This window comes from Strigops habroptila, chromosome 8, assembly GCF_004027225.2.
Source record: "Strigops habroptila isolate Jane chromosome 8, bStrHab1.2.pri, whole genome shotgun sequence".
NCBI lineage: Eukaryota > Metazoa > Chordata > Aves > Psittaciformes > Psittacidae > Strigops > Strigops habroptila.
The window spans coordinates 35,465,615-35,480,073 of record NC_044284.2 but is presented as its reverse complement, the minus strand read 5'-3'; the positions used below and the strand labels follow the sequence as shown (position 1 = coordinate 35,480,073).

Here is a 14,459-nt window from a genome sequence, read left to right as displayed (position 1 = left end):
GTGACTTTTCCCTGAGGTTTGGAACCCCACAGTATGTTCCAGGCCACGGTGTTTGCGTGTCAGTCTTGGTGAGTTAAGCTTTCTCCCACAAGCCTCGCTTGAAGTTGCTGTGATGACTGAGAGCCTAAAATGTTGCCTTTTTTTTCCCCCTTCTCTCTCTCTTTTCATTCTCCCCCACCCCCTCTCCTCTGCAGCTGAAGCTCTCGTTTACCTTGGACCAGGAGAGTGGGATGCCTCAAGGCTGTTATATCTATCAGTACCGGGACAGCAACAAGTAAGTCCTGCGGAAGATTGCGCGCAGCAGATAGGGGAAGGTGCATTGAAAGGAGACTGCCCTGCATTCTGGCAGAGGGATCACAACTGCTTGTACCACTTAAAAGTAGATTAAAGCAGGCTTTGGGCTTGACCTGAAACTGAGAACAGCTCCGGTAAAGGCCAGATCCTTCAAAATGCACTAGGCCCTGCAGTCCCCTTTTTTCTGCATTGTTTTAAAGCTGCTTTTATTTGGCTAAAAGGCCAGCTCTTGGGTACCACAGGCTCTGGCAGAACTCACTCAGGCGTTGCCCAGGGGTGGTTGCAACTCAAACCCTGCACTGGTTTATGCTGGGGTCATGCCGGGAGTGCAGGCTGGAAGTAAACATCCAAAGGCTGCAGAGCAGCCCTCACCTCTGCTCAGCTAGAGACACACAGCACCTCATTCTTGTCGCTAAAGCTCATGTGTGGGTTCACTGAGTGGCCTTTCATTTTTGGTACTGTAGCCCCAGTGCAGCCATGTGCTCTGTTTTTATAAGGTACCATATGATATTCAAGCTTTGGATGTGTTTGGAGCACAGAGTCCTCAATTTCTAGGTATTCTGCCTATTTTTACTAGCTGCTGTAGTGAATTGGCACCCACGATGTTTTTATTTCAAATCACATTCTCATTATCAAATTGACAGCAGTAGCACAGTTCAGGATATTTCTGTGTTCGCTCTGGGATACTTTGCCTGAATACCAGAATGTCATAAATCCATAGCTTGTTACCTCCACCCATATAGTTCTGCTTCTTGCCAGTTATTGAAGGTTAACCTAAAAAAAGAGGGAACATGAAGTTGTCAATGAATGGAACAGTCTGTAATTTGATCTGCTCTGAAATGCTGACGAGAATAGTCCCAGTGAGGAAGAGGGACATCCACAAATAGCACCCCTTTCTAAGCCGAGAAATCTCAGTGTTTAAACAAGAAGGGTGATAATTTCTGGGAGAATTCTTCCCACCTGTGGATGGGCGATTAGCACAAGATATATGGTCCCATCCTGCCTAGCCTGGCCACAGAGGCGTGGATGAGCAGAGCTGGTACCTCCAGCACCACCAAGCTAACAGGGAAATGTGCAGTTCAGCGCCAAAGCATAAAATCAACAAGGGAAGAGCATTTGTTTTTGAGATTTTTAAAGGCGGTGGCACACAATGGGCAGAGAGGAAAAGAAAACCCCCCGACCTATTGGGGTTTGTTAAGGATGTTTATAGATCCAGTGTTTCTAATTGTGTGGTGTATATCTCAAAGATCAGCAGCTGCAGTCTTTTCTGCCACAGACCCTCCTCTCCCCAGGCTCCAGTGGGTGTTCTGTGCCATTGTTTGGGGAAACTCGGGGGATGGGAGTGGAGCTATTTTGTTTAAGTGCTAAGGCCAATAGCAGTTCCACTTGGAAACCTTGCTTTTAGCTGTGAGTGGCTCAGCATGTGACAAAGTAGCTGTGGCATGTTGGCAGTTGTTGATTTAGAGATGTATGGCTGTGACCTGCATTTCTGGCAAGCACGGGAGCTGAGCCACCCCAAGCCATGCCAGTCGGGATCACAGGCTGGAAGAATATGGTGTAGGCAGGATGAGTAGGATTGCACGTAAACCCAGACTTTGAACGTGTCTGATGATCCAAACTACAGTTATACCTCCCTGCAGGGCCGCATGCTTTGTATTTTATAGCTTGCTTAACCAGCCCAGGGGGAGCAGGATCCCATTTCCCAGGGAAAGCCCCACTAAGTTTGCACACATTGCTTGTCCCCCTAAACCCTGTGCATGCAGCCCAGCACCTCTGACAGTCCTTGGCCAGTGAACTGAAGCATGAAGGCCTGTGCTAAAGCTGATGTATTCTTGCAGGTATTGTGCCCTTGAGTCTAACGTGTGCTTGATTCTAGTTGTACCCTGGGTGATTTTGGAGGAGCCCACGTGCACTGCAGCATGTTTGAGCATTGCCTTTGAATAGTGTAGTGAAGCACCAGTCACGGGTCGTGCGTAGCTGAGCAGAAACTGAACTTTTCAAGCATTCGGGCTTTCATGAGGTTAATGTAAATATCTGTAAAATAGCATGGCAGTTTTCATGATAATTTTTCCCTAGCAATTTCCGAGGGTGAACTGTAGGCCTCATGTTCTCTCAAGCCTAGTCAGGCTTTGACTGTACTCATCAGGACCCAAGAGGATAACAGCCCTTCCGCATCCTTCTAAAGCTGAATCTAGAAGTGAATCTAGAAGCAATGTAACGCTTGTGTCTGCGCTATGTTTTGGAGCCATTTACAGTCCGGAGAAGAAATGCTGGTGACACACTGCAAGCTCATGCGTGGGAAAGACTGGAAATGTGCACGCTGGAGCCCAGTATCCTTGGCAGAGAGTCAGGGCTGGGACCCACGCGAGGGACAGACTCGTAGCAGGAGTGCAGGTGCGTGACGCTCTTGAGCAGCACCTCTAACAGGAGGAAGCTGAGGTGATCCAGGTCAACGGGAACTCGTTCTGGCCTGGCGAGTGTACCCGATGCCCCAGAGATCTGTGTGAGCAGGACTATGAGTCACCAGGCTCGGTGTCACCCCGGTCCCTGGAAGAGTGTCCCTTCCCCTCCAAGTGGCAAATGCTGTTCCAAGCTGCAGCCAGACGGGGCCACCGGAGAACAGCGGATATTGGCCTCCCACTTGCAGAACAAAGGACTGCGGCATTGCTGAAAGTGTAATTACCAGAGCAATTAAAATTTCTATTGCTTAGGGTAGAAGTGCAAGTACTGTGCAGGCTCTTACAAGTGCAATCAATTGGAATTTGTTCTGTTTAAAATGATAAAACCCTGCCAAGAAATTTTTGCAGCTTCCTGTTGCTTGCCTGCCTGCAACAGTGTTCACAGGCACAGTGCTCGTCAGGTGCCTACTCCGCTATCATACCCCAGGTACCCAGCACTTTGGGGATACCAGGCTCAGTGGAGCCTTGGGAGCCTTGGACCAAGAGCAGAAGAGGTGCTGAGCACCCAGCTGCTTACCCCTCCATCCTCTGCTGTAATATGTTGGTATCTGATGGCACTTGATGGTCCCAGTAGCCATCTAAGTGCTGTACTTAGAGCCGTATGGAGCAGAGAGGCTGTCGTTGCCCCTGTAGTCTCAGGGGTGAGACCAGAGAACATGAATTCTCCCCTTTTTGCCTGCTCAGACCCAGACACTTTCATCCCCTTGGCTGTCAGTCCTTCCAAGCTCTTCAGCCCTTCCTGGCCCCAGAGGAAATGGCTTAACCTCACGCAGAAGCAAGCAGTCTGCTTTCTCATTTTTAAGCCATGTTACTTAAATTCTTCCTAATGTTGTTCAGTCAGTATAATTGACAAAGCACAGGGCTGCTGCGGGACAGCTGTTCTGCATCGGGAGCACTGTGCTGTGACACAAAGATGACCAGTGACATGAGCTGGGTGACATTTGGAACAGGAGCATATTGTCAGCCTTCACGTGGCCTCAGAGCGGTCAGATAGAATCATAGAATGGTTTGGGTTGGAAGGGACCTTAAGATCATCTAGTTCCAACACCCTGCCATAGGCAGGGATACTTTCCAGTAAACCAGGTTGCTTAAAGCCCCATCCAACCTGGCCTTGAATACTGCCAGGCATGGGGCAGCCACAACTTCCTCGGGCAGCCTGTCACAGTGCCTTCACCACTCTCACAGTAAAGAATTTCTTCCTTATATCTAACCTAAATCTCCCCTGATTAAGTTTGAACCCATTGCCCCTTGTCCTATCACTACAGTCCCTGATGAAGAGTCCCTCCCCAGCATCCTTATAGACCCCCTTCAGATACTGGAAGGCTGCTATGAGGTCTCCATGCAGCCTTCTCTTCTCCAGGCTGAACAGCCCCAACTTTCTTAGCCTTGACTTCATATGAGAGGTGCTCCATTCTCCTTATCATCCTTGTGGCCCTCCTCTGGACTTGCTCCAACAGCTCCATGTCTTTCTTATGTTGGGAACACCAGACCTGTATGCAGTACTCCAAGTGGGGTCTCATGAGAGACATCCAGGAGAGGACAGGTCTGCCATCCTGAGGTGTGACTGCAGCACGAATTGAGTGTTGAAGGTGGGACTGGCTTTCTGCTGTGGCCTCTGCACAGGCTGGATTTCTCTGGCCCTGCACAGGATCCAGTTGCAAAACCCAGCCAGGCAGTAAAAGACTGTCAAGGCCATTCACATCCACCATGGTTCATGAATCCCATCTTATAACATGCACTCACCAGTCCCCAATCTAGGAATATGATACCCGCTGTACTGAGGAAGTGCCAGCTGCCTGCTCTGAAGCCTGCCTGCTTGGTGTGGCTGGTTCTCCTCTTGTGGGCTGCCAGGCAGATGGAGGGATGAGATCAATAAAGGTCATGAAAGACTTCTTCCATCCGGCATACAGGAAGAGCCAAAGCCAACTTGAGATCCCCCTGGAAAAAAAATAAGTGTAAAAGAAATAGTATCTTTTGACTGTATCCAAGAAATAGAAGATGATTCAGTATATTTTCCGCATTTGCTGTCGCTATCCATATGCTTCTCTGGAGACCTTCTAGGCTCTGCTCACCTACCCACAGCAAGCCCAACCTTTCAAATGCCTTTGTCTTTCCTCCCAAGACTCTCTGATTACCATTACCTTTCTCAGGTGATGCAGTGCGCAGGATCCCTGCCATCCCATACCTGCTGAAGAGCTACACATTCCTGTCAAGATCCATTCTGTTATGTGGGCCATACTTGCAGTGCCCACAGCTGGTTCTCCTCTAACAATTTTCCTGCTCCCTTAGCCTCCAGGTATTGGTCTCTTTTTGAGGTCCCATCCTCACATTACAGACACCACCTTTGCTAATAAACCAGCTTGCAGCTTGCCAATGAATTTCATTTTAATTCCTTGCTGCAGCTGGGGTTTGTGTCAGGATTACGAATTTGCAGTGGCGGCTTTCATGTTCTCTTCAGAGTAATTTTTAAACCCAAAGGAGCAGCATCTCACATGGAAGCACTTAGAGACCTCTTACAAAAGCAGTGTTGGAGTATTGATTGTTCTTTCTCTCCAGGGACCCAGAGTGCTACAGATAAAACTGCTGTGCAGTGTAGCCACTTGCGGGCAGCACCACACAGCTCTTCAGCATAAGAAGTGAAAAATAGCTCCAGTTGAAAGGAAAAATGGTGCCCCCTTTTTATATAGAGATCAATGATGCCTGGTACATTGGATTATCACTTAAAACAGCAGGACTTCAAATGCCAGGGTGCATGCACTCCTGAGGCTGACAGGCTCGTGATACATGATGCTGTTTGGGTTACCAACTGAGCTCCTCTGTGCAATCTTCTCATAAGGTGAATGTAATATCTGCAGTGATGTACCCAACGTTACATCAGGAGAGCCAACCTATAATTATGCTTGAATTGTTTGAATGGGTTATTTGTCACTAACACATTAGCTCACTCCATTTATTGCAACCATTCAAGACTGCAGCAGGTTTGGTGTAAACAAAGCTTGGGTGGATATTTGGGAGGAGTATTTTTCTGAGTAGAGCAAAGCAGAATTGTTTGGAATTCATTCTTTTTTGCTAGGAGAACTGTTGACTGGGTGTGCTAGGAGCAAAATATGTAAGGCATTTGACATGGCATAACTGATGTGTTTTCAGATGTACTTCCCAAGTGTACAGCTCATGTGTTGGACTTTAGCATGGACCTAGTTTCTTTGCAATGAGCTGGCAGGTTTACCATGCTATGTTTTGTTCCTTATGAGAAATGGAGGCTTGCAGAGTGGGTGTTTGTACAAGGAGCTGCTGCACAGATCACAGTCACTGGGTGCCTAACCTGCCTTATTACATGGTTGTTTCATGCATGCACCCCAGCAAAGCAGCACTGCTTGTATTGGTGTAAAGAAAGTAGTCTTCTCCCTCATGGCATCTGCTTTTCTAGTCGGTGATCAGCAAATACGTGCTCTGACCTACTCTGACCTGCATGGCCAGGGATGTCTCTGAAGGTGGCATCTTCTCTTGTTTGTCTTGCCTGGCAGACTGGGATTTCATAGGGGAAATCCATATACGTGTAATCCCTTGACATCACAGTCTCGGATGGATGCTGTCTAGTAGCAGTTGGACAAGGTGTCTTAGCTGGGACAAGGCGTGTCCTGCTGCACCACAGTTCTCTGGGTGCAGCTCTATGCATCACTAGCTTTCTTCAAGAATTGCCCAAGTCTTGTTGGATGGACTGCAGGTAGCTGAGCTGCCCTGTGACTCTCATGGTGAACTGTGAGAGGGTTTAGGTGTCTTTGGAGGCCACAGAAAAGCACCACAGGCGGTTGGGGTAAGTAAGCCTGTGTTTTCATTGCTAAGAAGGAATACCACCACTTTGATTGTAGTCACCTCCTGGGTTTAAGACTAAGCCAGCCCCCGCTGGGCTTAAAACATTACCAAGCTCTGGTGGAAGTGCTGTCTATGTGGATGAGAATAGGATTGGAAGCAAAGTGTAAGCCAGGGCATGAGTTCACACTGCCCAGAAGATATACTCTGCAAAAGCAAAGAGTAAGCAGGTTGGAGTTTTTCTTTTGATACTATTTTGTTTGACTTATTGACTTACTGACTGATCTTTACTATGGTTATCAAGTGATTTATATCCTTCATCTGCCAAAGGGTAAGCACTAGAGTTGCCCAAGCAAGGCTGGTGAATTATTCTGTCACTGTACGCAGAGATAACCAGTCCTCCTAGTTTTGGCATTGGTTCAGTGTAGGGTTAATTGTCTGGCGGTTGACCTTTAAAACTTAAAAAGATGCATAATCCTTCCTGCCTAAGGTATGAACTCAGTTTTCTGTGTGTCACAACCAAGTCTGCTGGGATGTATGCTGCAAAAATAGCCTTTGTCACTTGAGACTTTGAGGAGCAGAGAGTTGTTCCTTTCTTGCTGAAGGGACCCTATGGCCACTTCTAGGTGATGAAAATGCAAAAGATGCAAAAGGCTCTACCCAGGTACTACTTAGCTCCTTTTCTTGACACAGAGCTGCCTCTTCCTGCCACCCTGCTGCTTAATAACAGGTTTCCAATCCATCAGTGCTGTAGAAATAGTAACTGTCAACTCCTTGGAGTGTCAATGTGGTGTGTGGACTGCAAGTGGAAAAGGTGATCAAGGAAACCAGCCTTTCTCCTGAGCAAGTAGGTGGGATTTGATGATAATCTGACCCCTTCCAAATGAACATTTGAACCTTTCCTTGGTGGCCTACACAATATCCTACACTGACCAGTAGCTCTCTTTCTAAATCTTCAAAAGGGTACCAGAGCAGCCAGTGTGTGTTCCCACCCTCAAGGGGGGGAAGAACTGAGTTCTTAAACCTGGGTGAGTGAGGGACCTCCCTACTCTCTAGATTGAGTCAGGGGAGTTTGTTGTCTTGCCTGTTTCAGAGCGTTAGCTTGGAGAGGAGCTGTAAAACCTCCCCGTGTCAGTGTCAGATATCTTGGTATTCAGTGGAAGTCAAGTAGGTGAGAAAATCAGCTGCAATTGTAATTGAGTCAGAAATGCTGTCTCCATGTGTCATCCCTGGAGATCTGTTTACGTATCCATTTGCTTAACAATGTGGTTAGAAGCCCTCAGCAGCATTTCAGCACCATCTCCCTGGCTTATATGTATGCCTGACATGCCCAAGGCAGTGAGCTATATCCGAACTAGATATAGCTCTAGAATTGCCAACATATGCATCTGGGTTTTCTTAGTAGTCCTGAATCAGATGGGTCTCTGAGTAGCCCTTAGGTACATGGGAGAGGGCAGATCTGACATTTCACAAGCAGCACCTCTCAATTTCATCTTGAACTCATGTCGCTGGATTGATTCTGTGTCGAGGAAGGCCCTCTCCTGAGCTGAGATCTGGCTAGAAAATCATCAGACCCCCTAGCTATCCATCTCCCAGGAGGATTTCTAGACATACTTTTTCATAAAAAATATGGAAAAGGAGTCCTTGTTTTGGCTTAGTCTCTGTGTCCTTGAATGAATAGTCATAGTGCAAGAGTGACTTCTCTGCCAGGTATAGGTTTTGCTGTCCACCCTGCAATGTTACCAGCGGGCAAGTGCATGTGGCACTTTCTTTCACTTTGTTAGGATATGCTTCAGATACAAACTAATGGTGGAAAGTTGCATGCGGTAGCAGACAGTGTAGTTAAGACCAAAGATGATGAAGGGGATGCTAAGTACTTGGAGCATGGATTGTGTTGGTGGTGGTAATGTTTTGTTTGGAGATAGATCTTCCACTCCTGCTTGCCAACGTGCTGTTTGATCTGCACTCTCCTCCTGGAGAGAGCAAGGGCTTTCAGCTTGCTATGGGCAGGACCTCTATGGTCTGTTCAGCACTAAGTGCCCTCAGTCCTCAGGAGATCAGCCATGTAAACTGGAGTAACCCGGGTGGATTGTCAGCCACCTGGGATTGCTCTCTCATAAAGAGCTACTGGCTGAAAGCTGGAGCATTCAGACTAGAAGTAAAGCACACATTTGAAAGACGATATAGATTAACCACTGGCAAAATGTCCCAAGAGAAGACCAGGGAATTCTCTGTCTCTGAAGGACAAGTGCACCTCTGGAAGGTATTTTAGACCCTACAAGTCAGTGGATTTAATGGAGCAGTAGCTACCTGAAGCCCTCCAGGAACAGGAGGTCAGCTGCTGGAATAATCCTCCGTGTCTTAAATTCCTGGCACACATCTCTGTGTTAACATAAAGGATCAGCTTTGCACTGACACCACTCACTTCTTTGCAAAGCTGGGTTTTGCCAGCTACTGGGCCTGGAAGAACAGAGCATTTGCTTCGAGTCCTACCCTTTCTCCACATACTCTGCTTAGCTGGGTATTCAGTGTACCTTTTTGTTTGAAATTATGTCCTCAGAAATCTGAGGGTGAGAGTGGAAGCATTTCTCCTTACCCCCTCCAAGCAGCAACAGTGAGCAGTTCTACTTTTCCAGCTGTTGCCATGCTTTGTTCTGGGTCTTGCTGCTTTTCGGTGTTTTTTCCACAGTTCAGGGCAGCTAAATCAGTCTGGCAACAGACTCTGTTCTCTCCACATCTCCCTGCGTCTTCTCCATTGAAAAAAGGAGCTTCAAATCACAAATATGTTTTATGTGCTCAGCCCCTTGCTGTGTCAAGGTCACCCTGAGTGGGGTTCCTGTTACAGCTTAGCGTTTTCACCTCTTCTAATTTCTCATGCATTAGTCAATCTGGAGCCTAATGGATCTGTAACCTGACTTTGCCTATTTCATCTGAGGCATTCCCAGCAATGTAAGAGGATTTGGGTACAACTTCCTTTCAAGTTAATGGAAAGATCTTGCTTGGAAAGAACCTGCTTGAAGATCTGAGTGTACTTTGCATTAATGTTTGCATTAATTTTAATGGGAGATGGCTCTAAATTCCTTAGATCAGCTTTGAGCTTCTTAAATTTTGTCCTTCACCTGTCTCATCTAAAATGGCACTGATGACCAGCAGCACCCTTAAATGAGCGGCATCATTATTGGCCACCATGTCCTGCAAGTTTTTCTGCTTCTGTTGATCTATCTGGAAATGTCCCTGTTCTCTGGTGACCCCACTGCCCCCCTCATCAGCTCACCACAGGCAGGGCAGAAGGTCCAGGCACAGCTCTGAACTCAGAGGCTGTCCCTTGCATGGTCTCTGACAAGTCACATTGTCTGTCTCTGCTCCACCTCCATCTGTAAAGCAGGAAAGAGCAAGACTCCTCTGGGACTTTTTTATTAGCATTTATAAAGCACTTTGTGATCATCAACAGGAGGGAATAGAGGAAAGCGAATCTATATTCTTGCCACTCAAGTCTTGCTTACTGCAAAGCTCTGCTACTTTGGGCACCATTACCTTCGTTTGGCTGGTACAGGCAGGCCTGCCTACCTGCCCACATGTGGGGCAGAGCCCAGCCTGGGTTTTAGCGTGGGTAAGGTCTTGTCTGGCTTTGCTGCTTCTGTGGTGCCATGCTACTCATGGCACTCGCCTCGTGAACTAAGCAACTCGGTATTTCCTACTTCCCCTCCCTTTCTTCTTGATCTCTGCCCTCCAGCTCCTCTGTTAACTTTGACATTTGAACACAGCAGTCATTAACTGTTACTGAGCATCTCTCACTGATCAGATAGCTGCTTGTTCAGCAGATTTCTTGCCTCCATTTGGGCTTCCAGTAGGTATTTCTTTACATCTCAGACTGAGCTGAGCAGAGACCAGCATCCTGACTGCTCATCACATCCCCCTTTCCCCTGGTGAAAGCCAGCCCTAGCAGAGCTCTTGTACGTGTTGCATCTCTGGCATGATCTCATTTTGCTCAGACAGTCCAGCTTAAACAGCCTGATGTAGTAAAAGAGTTGATGCAAACCCTACTCACCTCAACACAATCAGGTTAGCGAGCAGCTACACATGCAGTTGTCTTGGCAGACAAGAAAGGCCACACTGGCTTGGCCACACTGGAAGTACCCCTAGGAAGGACTTTGTGGTCAAATAGGACGTAGAGAGGTGGGGAGGCAGCTCTGTTGAAGTATAACAGGGCACCTGCTGGAGAAGTCATCTTATTAATGAGTTTTTCATGCTTTATTTAAGCTCAGTGCTCATTTGCAGTCTTGTTGCCAGCCAGGCACCGTCTGGTGTGGTGCCACTTGTCTGGTGACATGGGGCTGGGCACAAGTGTCCAAGTTACAGGAGAGCAGGCAGGGTCCACCATACTTAAAGAGATCTGGTGTGACTTGTTTGCCACATAAAGCAGGAGAAGGTGGGAGCAGGCTGCCTGTGTTCACACACCGGGCCAGCCCCAGGTCAGTTCCAGCCCCCAACAATTAGCGAGACAGATTGAATCTAGATTGATCTGTCCCAATTCCAGCAAGAAATTATCCTTTCCCTCTGTCTCCATGTTAAAAGGAAGGAGACCTTGTCATATTTCTGGATAAATGCGAAGTACATGGCAAGGTAGAAATAAATGTTGTGCTAATGCATAGGAAGAATCATTAGGACAGAAAGACATCATCGACGCAGCCGGGCTGCAGCTGATCTGCATCACTGTGTTGAAACTCTGCCTTATGGTATAGCTACTGCAAAAGGCAGGATTCAACAAGGGCTCTGCTATTCATTGCACATTTGCAGATGTTGCAGGGGTGTGCAGACAGGTAGACTCTGGTTCAGAGCAAGAGTTCTCCAGGCTGCACCGATAGCAGCCTGGACCAGTGCAATGATGTTTGCTGCAGGGAATTCGTAGGAATTGCCTCCTGGTGCAGTTGTTTGACAGATGCACTTGGGTCACTCAGATCTTTGCAGTCCCTATCAGCATCGAGAGAAAACTGGGTTTGTGGGAGAGCAGAGGAGAAGTGACATGCTGCTTCAGTGAATGCACATGAGCAGGAGTATGGTGCTGAGCTAAGCTGGGTTTTATGGGTCTCTTTGGAGATGAATTTTTGAGAGGGTGAAAGGGACAGTGAGGAGCAGGGTATGAGTCCCTGGCAGAAGCCAGTAGAGGAATATCAAACATCTGCTTCATTCTGTGTCACACCAGCCATTCCCAGGCTCCACACCCAAAATATGATGACACTAACAGGGACACTTAATTGAAAGAGTGCTGGCCTGCCACCTCTCTCAGCCGCATCTTCACACTGTACTGTGATCAACAAAGACAGCGAAGAAACCAGAAAATTGGGCAGGCTATTATCAAGGAGGGTAGTTAACCCTGAAGGGTGCAGTGCTCTGATTCACTCCATGGCTCCACAAGCTGTTCTGCCCATAAAGCCAAGGGGGGGACTCCTTTGCAATGAAGGGCTCTCTCTATTACACCCAGAGAGCTCAATTTTTCAAAGACACTGCAGGAAGCAGCCTGAGGAGTAAGACAGAGCACAACAGCCAAACCAGTTTGGCTTCGCACCGCTGCAGAGAGCAGCATGCAGGCCTGGAGACAACAACCTGCAAGCTCACTGGCTGCTCCAGAAAGCAGAGAGAGACAAAGGATGCTTGTCCTGAGATCCATGGTGGGTGCAGCCATCCCTGAGCTACCCACAGCGTGAAGGGACGCTCTCTTAGCTGGCAGAGCAGTGTGGATTTGTGCATGTTTATCCAGGGCTTTTGCCTGCGTGGTGCCAGCATGAGAGCCCCTGCTTGTAGTTGACAGCTCAGCTATTGTTGCAAAGTATGATTTAATAGCAAGACTTGATTACAACATGCAAATGTAGCTGCTGGGGGACTATCTCAGAGGTTTGTGGAGATTAGCTGTTAAATTGGCCAGTGCAAAAACATTATTAAGCAGAGAACATAATTACTCATCTTGTGCTTCTGTAGTGTATAGAAGAGACAGATTTGTTTAAAAGCCAGCAAATCCTATATAGAGAAAAGACTTGTGTAAATGCCACATCATGTACTACTGTATGTTGCAGCATATTTTATTAGAGAAGCAATACTTAATAACAATGTTTGGGAACTTGTGGAAGGAATCCATTATATTATTCTGCATCATAAAAGCAAACGTAATGCCTAGTCTTTGTGAAGGCTGTGCAGATACTCAAACATCTCCTTTCGCTGGTGGTTGATTGCTTTTATGGAGATTGTATCATATGGATATAAACAAATCTGGCACTTGATATGAAATCTGGGAGCAGGGTTTTAGACTCACGCATCTATCTTCTATCTGTGCTTGTTCCCTCTGAAATGCATCAAGGTTCCCATTAACACCTTAAATGTGGAAAGTAGGATTAAAGTGAGACTGTCAGCACATACAAAATGAACATCTAGGCGTGCACTTGCTGTTATGTTTTTCCCTTTCAGTGCTAGGGTAGTCCATGGGGCTGCTAGAATAAAAAGCTTGTGTGTGTGCAAGGGTGCAGGGGGAAGGATGGAGGTGTGGGGAGCTTGTTAGTGCTGCAGACCTGGTTTTTAGAGCAGGGTTTTCTGGGTTCAGTGGTTTTCTCCTGCCCCGTGGCTCTCAGTAGCCCAGGCTGGGCTTGCAGGGAGTGGTGCAGTGACAGCTAGAGGACTGAAATCAGATGTAAAAGTGCATTTGGCTAGCCAAAGCCCCAGACAATTTCAGGAAAATCTTCTTTAGCAGAAGAGTCAGGAGGTCTGAATTAGAGGAACAGCTTGTTCGTAATGGAGCGTAGTTCCTGCAGTCACAAGTGCTGGCAGGGAAGGAGGGTGATGCTGGCAGGGCGAACCTGCTGTGCCGCAGTGCCTGTGGCTCACCCCTGATTCATGTCACTGGACACTTCCGTTCCAGCATCTCAGGCCCCCGAGAGATGCTCTGCCGAGGCTTTGCTTGTCTAAGCAGAAGGAAGTATCCTCCCAGCCTAAGTGGGAGAGATAAAGACATCAAGAGTTTTTGATGGGAAACTCCTTGCCATCCCTTTGTTGCAGCTCAGGAGCATTTGTACACCAGTAATTGCTCCCCAGGCTAGTTCCTGTGTGACTCAGAGCTGAATGTGGAGCTGGAGAGGGCTGCTGCTGTGTGAACCTCAGCATCCCAGCACAATATGTCCCAATCACTCTAAATTTCAGTTCACAGCCAATCCTCCTTTACAACATGTCTGTGAACACACAGGCATGCTACCTTGCTCCTGACCTGCTGTATACTGGTAAATTTGCCACGGTTGGAGCCATCAGCTGTTCCAGGCGGTGAAGGTGGGGAAACTACTGCCTTGCTTGTGCTGTGCTTGTTTTTGGCTCAGAGCCACAAATCACCTGAACTCCAAGACAGCTGCTCACCAGCATGTTCCAGTATGACTGCGAGGTGGCCAGGAAGAACTCTGGCTGTGTCCAGCAGCAGCATCTCCCTCCTTTCATTATTCAGTGCCAAAGGGTAATCCTAAGAATACCTGTGAGTGGTTTGCAAGCCACAGATGTCAGAGGGGGCAGCTCTGCAAAGATCTTTTGTCACTGGGGAAGGGAGGATAACCCATCTTGTCATCACTGAGCAGGAAGGGATGTTACCTGCAGCCAGGTGCTGGGAGTAGGTTGGAGCAGGTCTGGTTCTCAGCAAGGGAAACCAGCTGAGGGTGGATCAGCCCTGTTGGCAGAGGAGCAGGAAGGGACATGGGACAGCACGGGCTGAAATGCTGAGGTATGACATGCTTAGTCCCTGCACAGGCACATCTCAGTTACAGCCATTTTTCTATGATGATCTTTAATAGTTTGTAATGAAGCCAAGCAGTGGGAGAAACCACATAGCAAAATTTCATAATAATTTTGTCCCAGTTATATGAGGGCTGT

At 47.6% G+C, this 14,459-nt stretch overlaps 1 protein-coding gene across 4 annotated transcripts in view; it reads left to right on the top strand.

Moving 5' to 3' along the window:
• Positions 1-14,459, top strand: part of DIS3L2 (DIS3 like 3'-5' exoribonuclease 2) — a 198,530-nt gene that overhangs the window by 156,799 nt on the left and 27,272 nt on the right. For all 4 annotated transcript variants that reach the window (XM_030496021.1, XM_030496023.1, XM_030496025.1 and 1 more), the window contains one exon: positions 195-274. In XM_030496021.1, the coding sequence (XP_030351881.1) occupies positions 195-274 (80 nt within the window). The remainder of the gene's footprint in view (positions 1-194; positions 275-14,459) is intronic.